Genomic DNA, 21,854 nt, shown 5'->3' with positions numbered 1-21,854 from the left:
AATTGTTTGCTGATTACGAAACCACAACTCAGAAACTTCCATACGAACATTGATAAAGGTACCTTGCAAGGTTACGAACCGGCATCAGTGGAGACAGTATCGTCCTGATTCTAACGCCGTGATAGAGTGGCAGATCAATGTAGTATGTAAATATATGGAACGCTAGTGCAGCGGCACTGATGCCACGTCAGTATTACATATTATCTGCGAACTAACCATGCTCTAAATTAAATGCTAACTTTGATCACATGTCTACAACCGCTAAATGTATCCTATTAATTTACCTTTTGCAGTTGCACAGTGGATACCTACTTTACTTAATTTAGTATAGCTCTCGGTATTTGGTATTAGAGAGAGAGAGAGAGAGAGTGAGAAGCCGCAAAGCTTTTTTAAGAGCCACCAGTTGTGCGCTTAAAGATGAAATATCTCTCTAAGGCAGTGGTTCCTAACCTTTTTAATATTGTTATTGTTGTGACCTTCTGAGAAAACTGAATTTACCCTGAGACTGAATAGATACAACGCAAGCAAATAAAAATATCTTTATTAATCACAAAAATACTTTGAACATTTAAATGTTGGTTTTAAAACCAGCCTTACAATGTTTTTTTTTTTTACCAATGGAATAAGTAAAAATAACAGCTAGAAAGAGATGCTACGTGCGGTAGGTACTTACTGAGCGACAATCTATCATTTTTATTTCTTACTATTAAGCTAGCTATTTAATTAGATTAGGTCTTAATTATTAGATTCTTTAATACCCCCAGAGAAAAGCTGATTTACCCCCGCGGGGGTAATTACCCCTAGGTTCTGAACCACTGCTCTAAGGCTTGTGATGCCTATGAATCTGATAGTATATTTTATAAAAATCACAGTATTTCAATTCTTAAACAACTCGTATAGAATTACAGTAATCACATTGCCATTACTTTTTATGCGTCAAAGGAAATCTACATTGCTGAAATTGCGTTAGTAATTTGGGTTTTTCTATAACAGTAGGTGTAGTATTACTCAATTCGCTAGTTACTGGAAATGTTTACGAGTTTAGCTACCACGCAGTAAGGTTGGCAAATTAAGTGATTCACACTGAAGCACTTCATTGACTTATGAGTGACATATGTAAAAATACTGTTTGTAGATCTGACTTTATCTATCTATCCCACTAATATTATAAATGCGAAAGTTTGTTCGTCTGTTTGTTTGTTATTTCATCACGTCTAGAATACTCACTCTGTAATGAAGGGAGTGGGGGTTTTACTTAAATAAGAACTATCCGTTATTAATTTGTTGGTCCTGCTCATGTCTCCCAAATCACCCAGTAGATATAGATTATAAATGTAACGGCTCTATAGCATACCTCTAGTTGAATTAAATATAGTAATATACTCACAGAATATCGAGCGGCAAAGACTGCGAGCAACTCCTATAGGTTGCTTCTGTGCGGTGCTTGGTCGGCAGCGTGTGATGCATCTGCGCACGCGGCTCCATGCGGTCCCATCGATCGCTACTCGCAGAGGCACATCGCGTACACTACGCCATCACCCCAGACGTGCGAGACATCATAGTCGCTTTTATCTATTACTCGACGATATTCGACAATATACCGCCATTTCTAATTTCCTTAAAGCGATCTGCAAAAATACATAATTAATAATATTTTGCAAACGGATCTTCAAATTTAAAAAATCGTAGGTATTAGAAAACCTGCATTGTTTTAGAATACTGAAATATCTATCCCTCGATAGCCCAGTCTAAAGTTGAGATGGGGCAGCAATACTGGGTTAAGACACTAACTTTAGTTAAAATGTTCAGTTTTTCGTTGTCTAATACTGTTTAATTTTCTTTAAGCATAAAGGATTCATATTCGTAAAAAAAACAACATGCGAAAATTTCACTTTGCAAATTAGTACCCTGCGAACTGCATGGAAAAAGTTGGATGAGTGTTTTAATCCTTGATAGAAATGGGACCGATTGGCATTAAAAAAAAGGTCAAATCTGACGATTTTCTTGCTGACTGTACATTTTATCAAAAATCTGTGAATGTCGTTTGTCATCACTCAAAAAGTTAGTAAAGAGCATTTTCGCGTAGCAGCAAGGGAGCTAGTAGCTGCCCTTGCTGCCCCATGCTTTATATGGGATAGACGCGGCAAAATATATCTTTCCAATTTACATACGTGTACAGTCAAAAAAGCTGAACCGCGTACCAGGGTGGAACCTTTGCACTACTAATGTCATATTGACATTTCATACATTCTCTTCTGGTGTAGCAGGTCTCCATGGGTGACGGTAATTGCTTACCATCAGGCGATCCGTTTGCTCGTTTTCCCTCTATTAGATAAAAAATAATTGTCAAAGAAATCATAGCGAAATTGACTATGGAAAGGTCTCACTCTGGTACGGAATTCAGTTTCCTCGACTGTATTTGTTTTCCCACTTTTTTCGGGTGATTAATAAATTTTATACTGTTATACCCATGCAAAATTACAGCTTTCTATAGCAATAATAATCTCTAATCTAAACCGCAAATGTCGAAACTATTAAGACTTTCTCGTTAAGACTATGGAACCCTAAAAATACTTAAAATAAGGAAAGGAAAAGCATTTACTGGTTATTTAGAAGCTTTCGAATAGTTTCAGACCTTGCTGGCTGATGCGTGTTTTTCGATGTAAGTGGCCTTAAAAGGGGTACAAAGGACTTTTGTATCACGCACTTTCTTCATTAAGGCTACTGCAGGCTTTACTACGCAAAATGGCGGAGTAGGTTAATGCGAAATACGTTTTGAATCTTGTTAAGTATTGTTCTACGAGGATAAACAAAGATTGTGCTTAGTGGATTGCACGTACCTACCTTACAAAATTCATTTTGTCTGCAATCACTTTTCCCGTTACCTGAAAAGAAAAGTTTTGGTTAATAATGTCTTTAATCAATAAATTATTTCCAGCAACAAAACAACATTTTAAACCGACTCTCAAATAGAAACCGCTTAGCTGGATTGCCCGTCAAAATTCTTCCCCTAACTTCAAAATTCCCAACTCATAACTTTATCTGAGTAGACACAATTATCTATTTTCAAAGTGAAAATTACATTTCAAAGTTGAAGCGTGGCATGGGAGTATTGTGCTGGATAAATTAAACTTAGTATTCGGTTGTAAAGTTGAACACGAAGGTGGAAAATCACGGAAAGTCGTGGCGCGGGCGACACGAGCACAGCGCCGGCTGTTTACGATTGCGGCGGAATAAGTTCTGTTTACACGTTTACACTTTTGTTGTTTGGCGAATGCCGCGATATGAAGACCGCAATAAAATAACGCACAGTTTTAATGTTGTTTCTAAGCGTAGTTATTCGGCACAGTGAGTCGTTAAGTTGACATCCGGCAAGAAAGATAAATTTGGTATTGCGCACGTAGGTACTTAAATGGCAAAAAAGAGACCACGAAAGATCTGTCACATAAAATGTATCATAGAGTAGTGAAACAGGCGCCTTAAGTTTAACTTAAGTGACCGTTAATATTTCAGATTTATCAGATTCTTGCTTATCCGATTTTCTTTCATATGAATCCGCAATTATCTCAAATATCCGAAATATCCGAAAGTATTTATGTACGTACATATACGTCGTTAAACAACTCGAAGTAAAAGATATGAATTGCTTAGGGCTTCCTGGGTTTTATGGCATGTACTTACAAAGCTATCATCGACAAGTCTTATTTCTGCCCGTTTAGTGTGAGTTACCGCCTGCCGTACTCGTATATTTAACGTTTATGTCGTGACACTTGAATTCACAAAACGAAAACGTAATGAAAAAAACTAACTTAAAAACTGCAACTACTAAACTGTATACGCGCGGGAAATCATACAGAAATACAAAGATATAAAGACATATAGGTATACTTAGGTAGCACATATAGTTAGAAGTTGATATGTCTATAATAAAACAATTATTAAATTCTGATAAAAATTACATAAATACAGGTCGAATTGATAACCTCCTTTTTTTGAAGTCGGTTTAAACGAAATCTACAACTAACTAGTACCTACTTATGTACTAAATGTCACCCACGACATACCTTGTACAGAATTCCTCTATTAAATTTAAAGCGAATACCTAGTTACCGTGCAATTCTACGGAATTTTCAAATAAAAAGCATTCTATTACTATTGTTATCGACAATTCTTAAAGTATCTACTTGCCAAATTTCACTAGGATCGGTTAAATGGTTTTACAGTCACGAGATAATAAACAGACAGGTAGACACAGCTACTGTCGCATTTGTAATGTTCATAAGAGTGCAGACTATGGATTCGATTAACCAAAAATCTAGCACTTAAGTACCTACAGTTGTGAAGAAATATCACAATGAGTTTTAGTCTGATTAAACAAAAACGTAGCCAAATGAATGACCGTTGCTCTATTCGGTATCAAAATCAAAGTAACATTATGTATCTCTACCTATGTCATCTATCTATCGTGGTCGTAGCGTCATTCTAGGATATTCGTAGGTGACCCGTGCGTGCATTGCTCTCGCCGTCCGATGCCCGCAACTTTCATTTGTTCTCTAAAAAACTGGACGTTTCGTCTCGTCAGCCTGTATAAAAGCCACTGCAGGGCACAGAATTCTTCCAGAATGAGAATGCAGTTGGCTTTCCACTATGCCCGACGATATGTTTTGATCATAGAGGGTCGATTTGTGGAGTTAGAGGAAGGCGGGTTCTGCATAATAACGTGTGTCGTACGGACGTAGTTTGTCGTATACTATGGTTCCATTTCACTATAGTGACATCGCATTAATTAACAAGGAAAATCGTAATGACCTTTCCTTTGAAAAGGAGGGTTTTTTTTTTCGACTGTATGGCAAACGAGCAACACCAGGGGCATTGCAGATGCGTTGCCAACCTAGAGGCCTAAGATGGGATACCTCAAGTGCCAGTAATTTCACCGGCTGTCTTACTCTCCACGCCGAAACACAACAATGCAAGCAAATAGCAGTTTTCACGGCAGGAATAGCGAGCAAGATGGTGGTAGCAATCCGGGCGGACCTTGCACAAGGTCCTACCACCTGCAAATCTATGGTGGCTCATGAATTAAAGTCCTTGACCATACGTGTGCTTGCAGAAAATCACCGTAAATAGGTTTTGTCATTAGCTTGACATTAATTAATTATGGTAATATAGGAGGTGTCCCCTATCTATATGCCACAATTTTGGTGTCATTGTAGTTGTTTTTACTTTATTTGAAATCACAAAATGTTAGACGCTATCTGTCTGTCTGTCTCTAGCATTTTAGGTGGCTTTCAAACGGATAGATATATTTCGATGCTTATTTTTCAATGAAAGCAAATTTACTTGCAGTGGTTCTTAGCTACTTTGATAAAAATTGGTTCATCGGTTTTAGAGATCCTTTTGAAACTTTGAAATAACAATTATAAGTTTGTTAGGTTAGTTGGTTGGTTGGCTGGTTGGTTATAGAGTATTAAACAAACCAATTAAGACTTGCATTTTTCATTTTAACCGCTCCAAGCTCTTAAGACAAAGACAAAGGAATTCTATAAGTAGTAGCTCTTCAAGTTTCACTACTGGCGGGTGCTTACTTTTACTACCACGTCATAAAATCTTGCTGCGTGGAAAATTGAAGTCCATTACATTTTACATTGTAAGATGTATGTATGGCGTAAAAGATTACACCCCCTTTTAAAATATCAGGTTTAAAACTTCTTTGTATTTAATTTTGTTTCTAAGTGATCTTTCCTACAAACAAAATGTTGTGTAATGTTTTAAATTGTTTTTTTTTCATGTGACACTTGACACCAATTGACCTAGTCCCAAATTCAGCAAAGCTTGTACTATGGATACTAGGCAACGGATTAACATACTTTTATCGATAAATACATACTTTAATACATATTAAACATCCAAGACCCGAGAACAAACATTCGAATTATTCATACAAATATCTGCCCCGGCCGAATCGAACCCGGGACCGCAAGCTTCGTAGTCAGGTTCTCTAACCACTTGGCCATCCGGTCGTCTAAATGTACAAAATAGGTAAACATTTAGGTACTTGTAGCGAAATTTAATAGAAAGCCTTTGGGTCACTTCAGCGTTTTACGGCGTTTCTTTTCGTCATTATTCGCTCAGGAAATATTAGTGAAATAAAAATTATTATAAACTAGTTTCTGCCCGTTACTCCGTCTGCGAAGAATTCATTTAGGTATCGCTATTCCGCGAGAACTGTACAATGCCCCGGGATAAAACTATCCTATATCTTTTTCCAGGGTCTCAAACTATCTCCGCTCCAAATCTCATTAAGAACAGGCGTAGGTACTTTCGCATTTATAATATACAAAACATAAATCAAATTGATAAACACTTCTTTTTTTGCAGTCGGTTAAAAATACTGGAACAGTTCAATCACAGTTACTCTTACACATCCTAAGAAGGCACTACCACGAAAGCTATGTTGTAGTTATGCTGCTACAGGTCAATGAACGAATTGAACGAACATTTTGGAATTTTGTTCAACACAATTTCGCTTCTGAAATCAAATGGTAATTTTACTACTGAGCCTATTAAATAAGTGAGCGTAAACATTTACGGGTACAGTAAATATCTCTTTATGGCGATACATTTGTCGAATAAAATAATATTTTATGCATGTTTCGTACTTTTATTGCTGTTTTTTGGTGTACATGAATCGTCTTGGAGTTGTCACACTAAGTACACCATGTGGCAGGGAGAAGCTTGACCTCTATCTCACCTGATAGTAAATTAGGCACATTAGGCAATTTGTGACACAGGGATAACTTTCATAGTAATAAGTGATTTACTGCCATAAAGTACAAATGGAATCATCCACAAGAATACTACTTTGAATTTGGACCAAAATTAATATGGTCCGAAATTAATTTTATTAAAATCTAACTGTGCTGAAATGTATTTAGAACCACATTTCTATACTTACAATTCTTTCTGAGTCTACATAAAAAGAAAAGATTTTATTTTTGACGATAATGGGGATAGACAGTTTCCCTTGTTGTTGTATTTCAAATTGTATTTTTTTTCGCTTGGTAATTATACGTCGAACTTATTCGAGCTGTCCGAGTTCCATTTGTACTCAATAAAAGTAAATCTGTCATGTCTAAGGGAAGATCCTGAAAATAACATGTGACGTTATTTAAGTTTGGTCTATTTGAAGTGCTTTGACCTACCAGACATTATTGCCGGTGATTGTACGCTTATACCTGTCTTGCCTCCCACGCGAAATGGCAAAAAAATGTGCAAACTTAAATCAACTTCCGTCATAATCATAAGTGCCTCGGGTCAAGGTTAGGAAGCAACAATGAAGTTAGGAATTGCCATTACGCCTTTTTTAACGACTTAGCTTCAGTGAAAGAACAATAAAAGTAAAATAAGAAAAGCAGATATAAAACTTGCAATTTTGGACGTTTATATAACTGGAGCAGATTTATATCAAATATATTGACCCGGATAACTCACGTCTTAAATCGAGTTTAGCTCGACATGTTGTTTGTTGTGTTGTTGTGTTTGTGTTTGGTCAGTTTCATCGGGTAGTCGCGCGAGCAGAGCGGCGGCGCGCAGTGCGCGTGTTGCAGCAGCCGCTGAGTGGCATTACTCCGAAGACGAAGGGCTACGGATTAGCCTGAAACATGACGAGCTAAATTCGATTTAAGACGTGAGTTATCCGGGCCAATATATTTAATATGAGTGAGACTCACGGTAGTTTCATGTTCAAAATTGGAGCAGATTTATTTTTTACAAGCTTTTATTTAGTTTCACCGTAGGTTTCCCCTGTCCCGTTGTCTGGCTGTCTGTAATCAAATCTTTCAAGTTAAATTTGACCAACTTCCAGTAGTCAGATTGACTTGAAATTTGGAATACTTATGTAAATCGCGTGACAATACAATAATCTAGTAGTGACATCCTGGTAATCTAGCCAGGAGCGTCTCCGCAGGACGGAACTTTTCAACGGTTAATAGCATCGACTTGAAATTTGGTATGCAAATGTAATTTGGATGACAGTGCAACTACAGTCAACAAAAAGTACAGTAAGCAAAAAATGCTTGTATTAAAAATGAAATTTTATAGTTAGGTTATTAATAATCTACTATGTAAAATTGCAGAATCTACTTATGTCGAATACTGTTTTATTGTGTGTGTGTCGAATTTGTTGTGCACTAGGCAACGGATAAACACACTTAAATACATTAAACACCCAAGTCCCGAGATCAATATTCGTATTTTTCATGCAAATATCTGCCCCGACCGAGGACCGAGGACCGAGCCCAAGATCATAGTCAGTCACAAGTTAGTCATAGTCAGTCACAGTTAGTCATAGTCAGTCACCTCATACTCCAAGTTCTCCGACCACTGGGCTATCTGGCCAAGAAATTTGAACAAGAACTTTAATTTGTTTTAACACAACTGACTGCAGTATCTGAATACAGACGTAACAATTTTCCGCATCACTGCATTCCCGCAAAAAATATACGCGAAAAGTTACTCAGCTAAATAAATGACGTTGCGGGCGGGTAATGCATTTGGCGTGCAGGCAGGCGAAGGGCGGGTCAAGGCTGACTGCAGTACCTATTAATACGCCCGCCAATCGCGTCACATCTGTTATTTCCACGCAAGGCCAACCTTAGTGTATTGGATCGTGTAACATCTGCCTTAATAAAGGAAAATTGCTTCGAGATCTTATCTGTGCTTTTTACGACAGAATTACTTCTATTTTTACAAAGCCTTCGTTCAAAGGCATATACGTTAAAGATAATGACTCCCAATTTGAGGAAAACTGTGGAAGCTTCGTGATCTGTGGCGAGATTTTCTTACCTTCTAACAAGACGTTGTAGGAAGAATGCAGTGCATTATCTAAGTGGGATTTTTGACGTAGAGAGAAAATTAACTTATTACATCAGTCTCAAAACCGGCCAAGAGCATATTGGACACGCCCGAAATAGGGTTATGGTTTTTAAGGTTTCTTCTATGTTTAACAATTTGATTGAGGAAATTAAAGAGTACCTTAATTTTCGTGTTTAATTCCACATTTAATTTTTGCTATTTAATATGTATCAGGTGAAGGTTAAAGTAAAATTCACTATTAACAATGTAATATTTGGATTTTATATCTGGCAAAAATATTTGATCATTATTGAAATAGGGGATAAATTTTCACTTTCATTCTCAGACTGCATTGAAAATTGTACAAACACTTTTAATGCAGAATTCAACTTCTGGCATGGCGTACCTACCTTATTTTTTTCATAAACAAAAGTTGCTTCCACAAAGATAATACATCTTTATGGCACAAAATTAACTTCTGTATTTTATAGTCCACTTACACGTCTATAAATTAAATTGATTTTGACACGGAATGTATATAATAGGTACTCGTAATAAACGTGTACAAGTTAATAGAAAGTTCTCTGCCAAATTGAAAACATTCATTCGTTCTCATATACTGGCTGGTTGTATACATAGAAATGTACGTATAAACATGTCAACATTTTCAATTCGTGGCCGCCCCATACAGCTGCAACCAATCTTCACTCTTTTAGACGTGGAGTGAAATACCCAGCTTTTACATCACAAACATGAATAAATTGCATCGCGGGAACTGCTTAAACTTTTGGTCGGGCGCCTATTTATTTGAACAAAAATTCTATGCCTTTGTTTAGTTCTGTCTAGGCATGTAGGTGTTTGCAAGTATTTGAAAATGCAGTGGCGTAGAGAGTCCTCAAACATTAGGTTTTCTAACGTAGCGAAACCTCAATTACATACGCTATTAGGACTTGTTAATAGGATTATTTGAAGTCAATAGGTATGTAATTAATATTTAATGTCAAATATTTATTGGCTACCAAGTGACCTTGTGTTGTTGAAAAAATGAAAAGTTCAAAGAAAACTCCCAGTTTTAAAGGCGATCTGTGGTACTGAAATGTTAATTAAAGAATGAAATTGGCCCTTGGAGGCACTCTCTTTACGACCAATCATAAAACAGGCTTTTAGAGCACAACATAAAGTTACGCAGTAATTTTTACGTGAGCCAGACGTTTTATTCCGAAATTAAATTCTTTCAGCTTGCGGATTTCAGGCGTAGAAACGCCATAAAATATTTAACGATTTTTACTAATAATAAAAGTAATCGATTTACCATCGAAGTGCAATTTTAAGTGCGTTCTATTGATGGCGTTTAACACATTTTTATTAAAAGCGGAACAAATTTAATTATCATGGCCGTGTTTGGACAATGAAACTCAAAGTCACGAAAAGTATTCGTTGCTCATTAATCTTTTTGATATGAGCAGGTAACTGGGTGTTTATAGACAATGTGCTATTCTCAAGGAAGGTTTGCAATTGAGTTCATAATCATAAGTCTATAATGTAAACGTATAAAAGTCGGAAACGAACGAGTCCGAATCGATATAGGCAAAACACATTACTAGAATGGACCACAGTCGTTGGGCGAAGGGAGTCCTGGACCCGCGGTAGAGGACGGCCGCCAAAAAGATGGACTGACCATATCGGGCTGCAAGCCAGCGTAACTGGATGCGAGTGCCAGTGGATAGGCAAGACTGGAAAAGTAGAGAGGAGTATGTCCGAAGACGGGCGCTATAAGGGCTACAATAGATAGATAGATAAATATCTAAACGTAAAGACATTTTAGTTCTACATCTAGCGTGATCGAAATGCTGTTTCCTTCCGTTGTGTATTAAACGTGGAAAGGTTATGACTGGCCTTATGAGGTTTAACCGAACGGTCAAGACGCTCAAATATTCACTCATCTCTTGTTGTCTGTCGCTTGAGAGGGTGCCAGCCCTAAACGCTCAGTTGATGAGAGCTTAACTGCGGTCTCAAATATTAGGCTCCCAGCTTACAAGTGGGGCACGATAGTTGCCTATAATTGCTTTGTTGTCTACGAGGGCAATCATCCAATTAAAGTGTAAATTGAGGACAGACATGCCAGTTAAACGAAGTATTCTATAATATTTGTCAAAAGCTAAGCCTTTTTTTCGGCACGAGTATCTAGACACGCGGCAGCGTGTCAAGCCAAGTTCAAGCTAACAGAACTGGTGAGCACCGTGTGTAATTTTACCCGAACTATTTGGAGACACTTTTGACCCCCTCATAATTCAAAAACTATTTCACATAAACTTGTCAAATTTGGCTCATTTATTGAAACTTGTGAGGTAGATACATATGTGCTCCAAATTTTATAAAGACACCTCAAACGGCTATTTAGATATTAACATCCAAAAATTGTCATTTTTACCACTGACTCACCTATAGATCAAAACTCTAACTCATTTCCAGATGACCTAGAAAGTTCTGGCATCCAGATAAATAGGTAGTGGGGGTGAATACAAAGAAATATATCAGAAACTAGTATTTTTTATCATTTTATTATAATTTTTAAATTAAATTATTTCTGTACAAAAAGTAATGATATCCCATCAAAACATAAGTGTGAAATGAGAGCCAAGTTCAATATTATGATATATGCCTTGAGTGTTGACTTTAACGACAAAAGAATAATCTAAATGTTTGCCAAGTGCCAAGGTGCTAAGTTCAATGGTCAGTCCTGAAAATTATTTATAACAATGTAAAATATTTTATAACAACTTAAAATATCATTTCTTCTTATAATTTAGAATAATATATTGAAGCCTAAGGTCGGACTTGGCTAGTTTTCATATACGAATTATTAGCCTTCGCAAGTTTTAAAGGTAAATTAGCCATCGAACATAGGGCTTTTCCATGACAGTTTTAGTAGGTACTTAATAACATTTGTGGATTTTAGTTTTCCTTGGCGTTCGAGTCTGGTAATGTCAATCTGATTGTATGTACATTGTCCTTAATTTACGGCTAGCAGATCTTCTTAGTCTTAATCTGTAAGTTGACAAAATTTTCAAAAGTTTATGATTTAAACCTTAACGTTTACTCAGCAGTCCTTAAATTTTATATAAAAAAATACTAAAAGATAGTCTTAAATCATGTGCACTGTCAAGTTAAGGATACCCAAAGAGCCCTATTTCTTTATCCCATAAATATGTACCTACCTAAGTTAATAAATGTATTTTTAATACTTATTAATTTTTAATAAACACATTTAAACACATAAAAAACTCTAAATACTGTGAGTGTGAGTATTAGCTGCTATTTTAATTTGTAGCCGTACTTTTAATAACTAGATTTTTTTTTACATTGTGGCGCTATACTTATTATTCCTTCACTAATCCTATGATCGATTTCACTGTGTTCCATTACTCGTGTAAAATTGCCGTTTCCTTGGCTATATTTTCATGGTAATTTTGAGCCGGTGTTTTATTAAACCGAGCATTTACCGGTCTGCAGCGCTGGTTTTATGCAAAACATGCAATTCGCGATTTTCTTTGAAGGCCGGGCGTTCTGTTCAGGCGGTTTTATGTTATTTACTGCTAATACAAAACAGAGGCCGATTGTTTTTGAGGTTTAGCTATATTAACACAGTATAGTGGTTATGTTATGTCAAGGATAGCCAATAGTTATTCTAGGGAGGCATTTTTTTTAAGTCGGAGGCGGCGCCGATCCTCTATTTTTGGAGGTTTCCAATTTCTAAAATTAGTCGCGCTATTTCCCGCGCTATTTCCCAGCCTTGGCGGGCCATTTTGTGGCCCGGGGGCCTGAGTTTGGCCAGCCTTGTGTATATGTATTGTATTTACGCCTAAGGATAATCCTAGTACAAGCATTCCATGCTCAAGTTTGTTTTTGAATTATAAAGGTCTCCATGTCTATTATTATAGATGATCCTCCGAGCTATCGAGAGAAATACGGAGTGTTTTATTTTATAGTAAGTCTCAGGTGTCATTACGAGTTTTGAGATAGCAAGCGATCCTTTGCAATAAAATCCAAGCTTGATCTTCAGGTATTGATCAGAGTCGTAATCTTTCAATAAAAGGAAATAAAGAAAGTTTAATGACAAGTGGTATAACATGTATACGTAGGTAGTTAATTCATTTTACTAAGAATTAGCCACCCGTCCTGGTTTCACATAGGTGCAACATTAACAAAAAATAGTATATTTTTGTAGAGGCTTGCACTTTTGGCCCAAACTAAACATTGTGCTTTACACGACCACTGCGAGGAAATAAAAAACAGTTATCACAAAAGAAACAATAACAATCCAATGACTGCGTTGCTCCCGCCGATCTTAGTTTTTCTTTTGTGACATTTTTTTTAAACGAGTCCGTTTTTAGTGGCCAGTACCCATTATTTAAAAAATAAAAACGTTATCCTCGTCATGTCCGACCAGCAGGGCTACTACGAAACTCGAAACTCGAAGTTCGTATCGTACCGTCCCTCTCGCGCTCGTATTAAATAGTATAAGTGTCAGAGGGACCGCACGACACGAACTTCGAGTTTCGAGTTTCGTAGTCTGCGATGCTGCGGCGTTTTTTCATACTTAAAAAATTAAAGCATTTTGTGCATATTAAGTATGCGTTTAAGAAAAAAAACACCTGATAATAGTCATTAAACGCATGCTCAATTTAATTTCACATGCAGCAGACGATTACTTTTGATTGGTCTGATTGTCGTTTCAGCACGCCGGGAATGAAATTCTGAAATATATTCTAAAAGTCGTATCGTATTATGAAATACATATATTGATACGACCTGTTACCGTAATGTGTTACATTGTTGTCGTGTTTTGCGAGCCATATATGAGTCAGCTGTTGAATGAACATAATATAGGTAGCTTTGTGTACTGGATTTAGGTTATCTATGGCTACAGTTTCGAGCAGTGTCATGAAAAATCATTTTTCACCTCCCTTTTCTCTAAGGTACACCCTCACGCGGAGACGGGCCGCTTCGATGGTTTTATAATTGCTAGCTGTTGCTTGCGACTACGGCTGTGAAGAATGCGTTTATCGCTATCCCGTGGGAACTATGTAACTTCCTTGAATAAAATCTATCCTATGTCCTTCCCAGGGTCCAAAACATATTCATACTAAATTTGATAACCATTGTTGTTTTATGTAGATGGTGTTGGGACTTTTTTTCTTGATCGTTACATCTGATATGTTGTTATAACTGGTGTCTGTTATAAACAGTTTTGACCGTATATTAGTACGTCCGCTGACAGACTGAATTTGCAGTCGTGACATTTTTCTACGATCCCTGTTCCGAGTGGTATTTGGAATTAAGCATTCTTCCTAACCCTTTTGAACACAAACTCGCTTTGAGATCCAGCGCCATTGTGCAGAAAAGGGCATGTTATTCAGTGAATGACAGTCGAGGGCCTGAAAGGTCGCCTCCCTATGTTGTATCTCTATTGAGGCCCGAGCCACCTTTATACAATAACATAGTGGAGTTGCCTTTTTCACTCACCTCGAAGCTCCTGAAGCGCCGTTCTTTAGATAATCATGCTACTTTATTCTGGAATTTACATTTTAAAGCAGCGTTTCAAGATAGGCGCGGTGCTTGTGCTCACTGGTACCTAGTTTTAATGAAAAGTTTGCTATTTATATAATTCTTCGTTACCAAATACAGCAGGTACATATACTAAAGTACAAAATAGTACATTGTGTCTTAAGGGCGGTAAACAAGGAATAACGAATGAGAGTCTATTAGAAGCCCTCAGTCTTAATGAGTCGATGTTCGTAATTTTAGTACCGCCCGTGCGACATACAATGTTTTTCATCACATTTGCGAGTAAAATTGTGTATTTGTAAAAGAAAAAACTAATATTTTTTCAAAAATTGCCGTTACCGCTGACTACGCTCTTGGCAGCGCCAGCCTCCGCGCCGCCCTATCCCAGCCTGACCATGCGCGCGACGTGCGCGCGCCGCGCTCCTGCACGCCATGCAGTATTACACTCATTTACTGACCACGGGTTCATGACAAGCACATTATAATTAAAATAATTTTCATCACACTTGCTTGTAAACAGTGTCGTAACATGCAGGCTACCTTGGTTGCAACCCCCCAAATAAAACCCTCGACCTTAATGTTCTTGTTATGAAACCCGTGGTCGGGAAATGAGTCATTGCGCATACTAATTTTCTGGTCATGAAGCCCAAGGTCGGTAAATGAGTCAATGTGCGTACTGATACTGCTGCGCCGTTCCCGTGCGCGTGCTGCTGCAGGACCACATGCACACGCACGTTGCGGCGCATGCTGCGGGAGGGGGAGGGCAGCGCTGCCAAGAGCGCAGCCTAAGGTATCGCCAATACTTATTTGGAACAATTATATATTTTTTCTTTTAGAAATATAAAGATTTACTCGTAAATGTGATGAAAGACATTGTATGTCGCACGGGCCTCAGTCTTCGACTTCGGGCTTCTTATAGACTCTCGTGCGTAATTCCTTATTTACCGCCCTTAAGACACAATGTACTATTGTTTGGGAAAACATTTCGAAGCTCAATCAGTAAAAACAATTGTAAAATTTTGTTCCTTTTGTTAATTTTGTAATCGAATTCTTTACAAATTGGACAGAGATTTGCTATTTATATTTAAAGAATTACACAAAGAAGTTTTGTATTTAGCAATTGTGTTTTCTGAGATTATACGGTTTACCAACCTGTCGTTGTTAATGGAGTTGAACTCTAAACAGGGTCATTGCCAAAACTTTCACGGTTAAAATGACGAACTCGACTTATTAGTGTTGTAGTTTTAGTTGTAGGGGATATATATATCTAATACACAATCATGTATTGTTTACTGAATAAATGATGCCTATGTATATGTCTATATATATCCCTAGGTCCACTACTACTACTACTAGTAGTAACTACATCATCATGAAAATCGGGTCGCCCAGTGGTTAGAGAACCTGACTACGAAGCTTGAGGTCCCGGGCTCCCGAGTTCGATCCCCGGTCGGGGCAGATATTTGTATGAAAGATACGAATATTTTATTTCGAGTCTTGGTTGTATAATATCATCATCATCATCATCATCACCAGCCGGAAGTCCACTGCTGAACAAAGGCCTCCCCCTTAGACCGCCACAATGAACGACCACTCGCCACTTGCATCCACCGGTTTCCCGCAACTCTCACAATGTCGTCAGTCCACCTGGTAGGAGGCCTGCCAACGCCTCGTCTTCCGGTTCGTGGTCGCCACTCGAGAACTTTTCTCCCCCAACGGTATAATATATATTTAAGTATTTATCTATTTAAAGTATGTTTAACCTTTGCCTAGTACCCATAATACAAACTTTGCTTAGGTACTTTGGGTCTAAGTCAATTGGTGTCAATGTGTCCCGTGATATTTTTTTAGGCATTATTTATTATTATTGTCATTCTGTGTACATCCCACTGCTGGGAACAGACTTCCTCTTGGAATGAGAAGGCTTGGGCCGTAATTCCCACTCAGGTCTAAGTGGGCATCGGGAACTTCAGGCACACCGTTGAATTGCTTCCCAGAATTGTGCAGGTTTCCTCACCGTAAAGCTCATGGTAAGCAAATGTAACTAGTTACTACTACTGGATAAAGATTGTAAAAAGAGCGTTTAATTTAATTAAAAATTATTTTTCATACAAGCTGTTTGCCGACTGTAGTCTGTACTGACTAATCTAGTATTTTGTCATCCTACCTTCATACATACCTATCCATAACTAATTACAAGTCGATAAGATCACTAGGTGGGGGTGAAATTGAACTGTAAAAGATTAAACTGTAACGCATTATTATAATAGTAGTTACAACTGAAATTAAAAAATAACCTAAAAATAACTTAACTATATGTCATCATCATCATCATCATCATGTCAGCCGAAAGACGTCCACTGCTGGACATAGGCCTCCCCTAAGGCTCTCCACTCAGACCGGTCATGTACTTTTCGCATCCACCGTGATCCCGCGATCCCGCGAACTATATGTACATATCTAAATGAAAAAAAATTAATCGTAAAATGTGTTGCTAAGCGCAAAACTCGGGAATGGCTGGACCGATTTCGCTCATTCTTTTTTTGTTGTGTTTGTTATTGCCAGGAGAAGGTTTTTATGAAAGAAAATTTGGAAAAATTACAACGGGGGCGAAGCCGCGGGCAACAGCTAGTATTATATATAATTCGCCCAAGTCTTGTCCTTTAACTTGCAAAATTAAGTCAATTTACATTTACGGTCATTTACTAATTTACAACTATAGTTATGAGCGAGTTTTCTCTGTTTTTACTCCCAACGCAAAACTCGACGGCTATATAAGACTCTACATATGTAAATATAAGAGTTGAACTACAATCATGAAAGCGTAACATATAAACATAGTTACGCTCGCATTATAAACTTTTACATACGTAATCTCTGAGATTGGACGTCACTAATGCACCCGCAGTCTTCCACGTCCATTAATGGCACTCGAGTTTCGCGTTAAAGTTAAGTGCGCAAACGAAAAAAAAAAATAGTATAGGCGTAGCTGTGTTTCACAAAAATAACGGTTATGTATGCCATTACAGCAAATCGCTGTAATATGATCGGGAGCCGTGTATGAGCCAGCTATCTTTCAGTAATGTGTCGATTAAGGCTCGTGTTACGGGGGCAAGTAAACTTAATAACACCGTCGAAGCCTTTTCCAGCATTACCATAAAGCGTATAACGGAAGCCTTAGCGAAATTTAGGTACCGATACGTTGTAATAACAATAAATATAAAATTGTGAAGATAATTTATGGATGAATAAAGTGCTTTGAAAGACAAGCGAGGTAATTAAAAGCGTGCCATGACGGTTTATCATGAGCTGAAAATTCTTGCTTCTCATGAAGAGTCCTGTCTAGTGTGTTTAGTTCTATCTAGCTAGAAAATAACGCATTTACATTGACAGTAAATATCTTACTAAAATTACCAATGCGAAAGTTTGTGAGTATGTATGTGTGTGTTGTTTGTTAATCTTTCACGATAAAATAGCTGGATGGAAATGGTTGAATTTTAGTATCTTAATAACTGAATGTAAGTATAGAAAATACGAGTAGATGAAAATGCTAGAAGTGATGCCCTTACACGGAAATAATGTAAATACCTGTCAGTAAAGTAATGGTATACAACTTGTAGTTACGTACAGTGGCGGACTATGAGGGGGGGGGGCGTTTCGCCCCCGGGCCACACCTAGGGGCAGCCAGGTTTGGCATTGGCAAGCATAGAAAAAAAAGGTTTTTGCGTGACGGATGTCGCTTCACTTGTAAATGTTTACGTGGTGTTCACGTGGTAATTATTATAAATATTGATATTTATTGATGGCAAAATAAAAGATCGCCCCTGGCCTCAAAAAGTCTTAGTCCGCCATTGGTTACGTATAAGAATAAAGGTAAGTGGATATATCAAAAAGTAACGGTCAAAGGGGCCGGCCGTTTGATCATATTGATTAAGCCTCTGAACTATTGAGTATGCTAGGGATTTTTTACCCATGAATCCTAAGGGAATTACGCAATTTTGCGAGATGGTAATTCTCCTATCTACGACTGTTGTTTGATCAAAATTGGTCGATAAGTTTATCATAAACAGTATATTCAACAAAAATATAGAAATTTAGACTGTAGGTATGCTGCATTATCGCATTAGGCATCGCCTGAAATGATAGTATATTATGGTCTTGCGGTCGTGGTCGCGGTATTATTGGTGTAATAAAATAAATTGGTCGCAGCGATAGCATCACAGTTTTTTTTTATTCGACTGGATGGCAAACGAGCAAGTGGGTCTCCTGATCACCAGGGGGATTGCAGATGCGTTGCCAACCTAGAGGCCTAAGATGGGATACACTTGAGGCCAGTAATTTCACCGGCTGTCTTACTCTCCTCGCCGAAACAGCACTGCTGCTTCACGGCAGGATGGACGTAATAAGTTAATAACAAAAGAAAAGTACTTAAAGCAAAAGCATCTTGACCACACACTTGAGTACTCAGAGTAGGTACACTCACCAAAAAAGCGTTGGGATACTCACCATTCGATTCAGTCTGATTTCCGACCTAGCTCGGCTGGGTAAAGAAATTGAAGTAAAAGAACTGATCACGTAGGCTAGGGCTGAATATACCCAGCTTTTGAAACACTTGTGAAAGAAATGAATGTTGCTTATAAATTAATTAGACCCAGTTTTTTTTTATAACATGAAAAGAAATTCGCGAGCCTCTAATCAAAGTTTCATTGCTAGGTACTCAAATTGATGTTACGAATTTTTTCTGTGTTGTATGTCTAGGTACAGTTAAGGTCATAAACATATAAAAGTACCTACGTTATCAAGACGTCAAAAATATCTTTAGGTACACATTTAAATCACTAAACATGAGATCGATGTTTACATATATTTGACGCTATGGCTGGGCATTTTCACAAAAAAAAGTTAACTTTTTAAAAAAAAAAAAAAACTAGGTTTTCTCTACTCAGAATCAAGAGCACAATCGATTTATATAGTTTAAAAAATGCCCAAAAAATGACAGTTTTGTGATGTTTTTTTCATATACACAGTATGGGCGTCACAAAATTGACTCAGAAAAGTTTGTATGAAAAAATTAAATTCATTTTGAAAGAAAAGGGTTATCGAAAATACAAACTGAGACATGGATGCACAGAAAAAGCAGAAAAAGAGACCAGCGCTGGGAATCGAACCCAGGTCCTCAGCATTCCGTGCTGCGTACCATACCCCTACACTACTACTGGACAGCAGTACAGACACGGTTTACGGGGGGGTTTTACGGAATGACCGTAAAAGCAAAAAATTTGGAGTTGAAATATAAAATATTCCAAATAATCACACAAACACTTTTTTTTAAAACGCCCGGCTATAACGCAGCGACCGTGGTAGAGTATGCCCCTCCAAATTCACTCCTTCATTTGACTAAGAAAATTGGTCACCAAATGAATGATCAAGGAGTTTCGCTTAACGTCATAGAGGACTTCTGCGGTTCCTGTCCCTGAGTATAGCAAGTTCTAAGTAACCGGTCCAAAAACGGCGCCCCAGCACTTCATCCAGACACTTTAATACACGAATCTAACACACACACACACATATTTATTTATTTAATTCATAAAAAGTTTCACAGCATTACAGTTTAACCAACGCACTGTGAAATTTATATACGGATTAACACAAATAGTCTACTAACACACACACACACACACACATATATATATGCTAATTAAATAACTGAAAACCAGAAAGTAGTTTGCTCAGAATCGAGAGTCGATTCGATTACACTATGTTTTAAATCAGGTTGTGTTTGTGTTTTTAATTCCTTTTTTTATTATGCCCAGTCTAAAAGTTACGACTGCAACAGGCGCCAGTTAAATATTTTAGCGAGGTTGCACCTAGTTTCGATAAATTAATATTGGCCGGTTTGCTGTCACTGTATGATTTTCGTCTAAAACGTCAAAGTGCAACTGACAAAAACAAATCATGAGTATAGAGTTAGAAATTAAGTAGAATCACTGACTTAGCAAACACACCAATATCTTGAATGAAGATATTGAAAAATAAATTCATTATATTTTGTCTATGATTCAATCAACTTACTTAAAATGAAAAAAATATTTTGTGGGTTTCTGAGGTTTTCGGTTATTTAATTAACACCTTATTATATTTCATTAATTAAATAAATAAATAAAACTAAGACTTCACATACAAAAGTTTAAGTAAAAAAAAATATTAAACTATGTAGCATGTTCCTGTCTATGATTTTTTTAGATAAGTATACAATAAGTATACAATTAGTTTTTCTTGACAATACAATCCGTTAAAAAATCAATCGTTTAAATGAGACTACTATAGGTACCTACTTTATTATAATTAAATCTCAAACTCAATGTATAGGTATGCACACGCTAAATTAGTTAAGACTAATAAAAAAAATAGTTAATGCAATATTGTCTATATAGCATTAGCTGAGCTAAAACATGAATTTTTACATAATAGACTAGGTACATAAAAGAATTCACTCTATAGAATTAAGTGATAGAATTTTTATATCGAAGTCAGATTTTAACACCTTACTAATAAGCAGACATCGTATATGTACGTAATATGTATTTGTATAACTAAGTACGTGTACAAAGTGCGTTGTCTCCGTCACATGTGATTATGTGCCACGACATTGTTGAGGCGTGAAAGACATCTAGATAATCGGCTTTTCTTGTGTGCCTTGGAAACTCCATTGGTGCACATCATACATTATGATAACAGTACTCGTATGTCGTTAGTACTTAAGATACTTAAAATTAAAAAATCTAAACTGTTTACCTATTTCAAAAGTTACTCAAGTTATCGTTTAAGTTTAAGTTATCGTTAAAGTAATTTGCTCGCGCTTAGTGTAGTCTTTTAATAAACATCGTTAAGATAAGGCAAATTTATCGCAATCTTACTAAATATACGGTATATTTTTATCTGCTTAACTTGAATTCCAATTCAAATTGACCTGGAAGTAGTAATTCAGCCGGCGTAGTTTAGAATACAAAAATAGACAATCACTTTATCAACATTCGCTCGTTAACCATATCATGTTACTTTCACGCGTCTGTAATAAACAATTTCGTTTTAACCTTTTATCAGATTCGCCGTATATGAACTTACTGTTTTGAATACGAGTACTGCGGCTGCACACTTTGTAATATGTTTTTAGAGAAATGTTTGACTCGAGAAAGAAAGAAAAACATATAAATGGAAATTTAGTCTCGTTTGAATTTAACATTGTTTCTCTTATACGGGAAGTAAAAGTTCGGGACCTACACGTGTACAGTACAATCAGATGATGCTGTTTTCCTTGTACATTAAGAATTCTATCTCGGCGTTAGTTAGAGCCGTCTGAAACTTGTATACGTAGCCGTTTTATTATGAACGGAATTAACTGACTGAATACGAAAATAAGTTTGTTTTTATAA

At 37.0% G+C, this 21,854-nt stretch overlaps 1 protein-coding gene across 2 annotated transcripts in view; it reads right to left on the bottom strand.

Annotated features, from left to right (window-relative positions):
• Nucleotides 1-21,854, bottom strand: part of Hs3st-A (Heparan sulfate 3-O sulfotransferase-A) — a 55,346-nt gene that overhangs the window by 16,233 nt on the left and 17,259 nt on the right. Inside the window, exons 2-3 of one of the 2 annotated variants that reach the window (XM_074087758.1) lie at nt 2,841-2,885; nt 1,388-1,628 (exon numbers count right to left, since the gene is read on the bottom strand). In XM_074087758.1, coding sequence (XP_073943859.1) covers nt 1,388-1,485 — 98 coding nt within the window. In that variant the 5' untranslated portion in view covers nt 1,486-1,628; nt 2,841-2,885. The remainder of the gene's footprint in view (nt 1-1,387; nt 1,629-2,840; nt 2,886-21,854) is intronic. The other variant, XM_074087757.1, reaches the window with a different exon arrangement.

This window comes from Choristoneura fumiferana, chromosome 5 (genome assembly GCF_025370935.1).
Source record: "Choristoneura fumiferana chromosome 5, NRCan_CFum_1, whole genome shotgun sequence".
NCBI classification, from domain to species: Eukaryota; Metazoa; Arthropoda; class Insecta; order Lepidoptera; family Tortricidae; genus Choristoneura; species Choristoneura fumiferana.
This window is presented reverse-complemented; position numbering and strand designations above follow the sequence as displayed.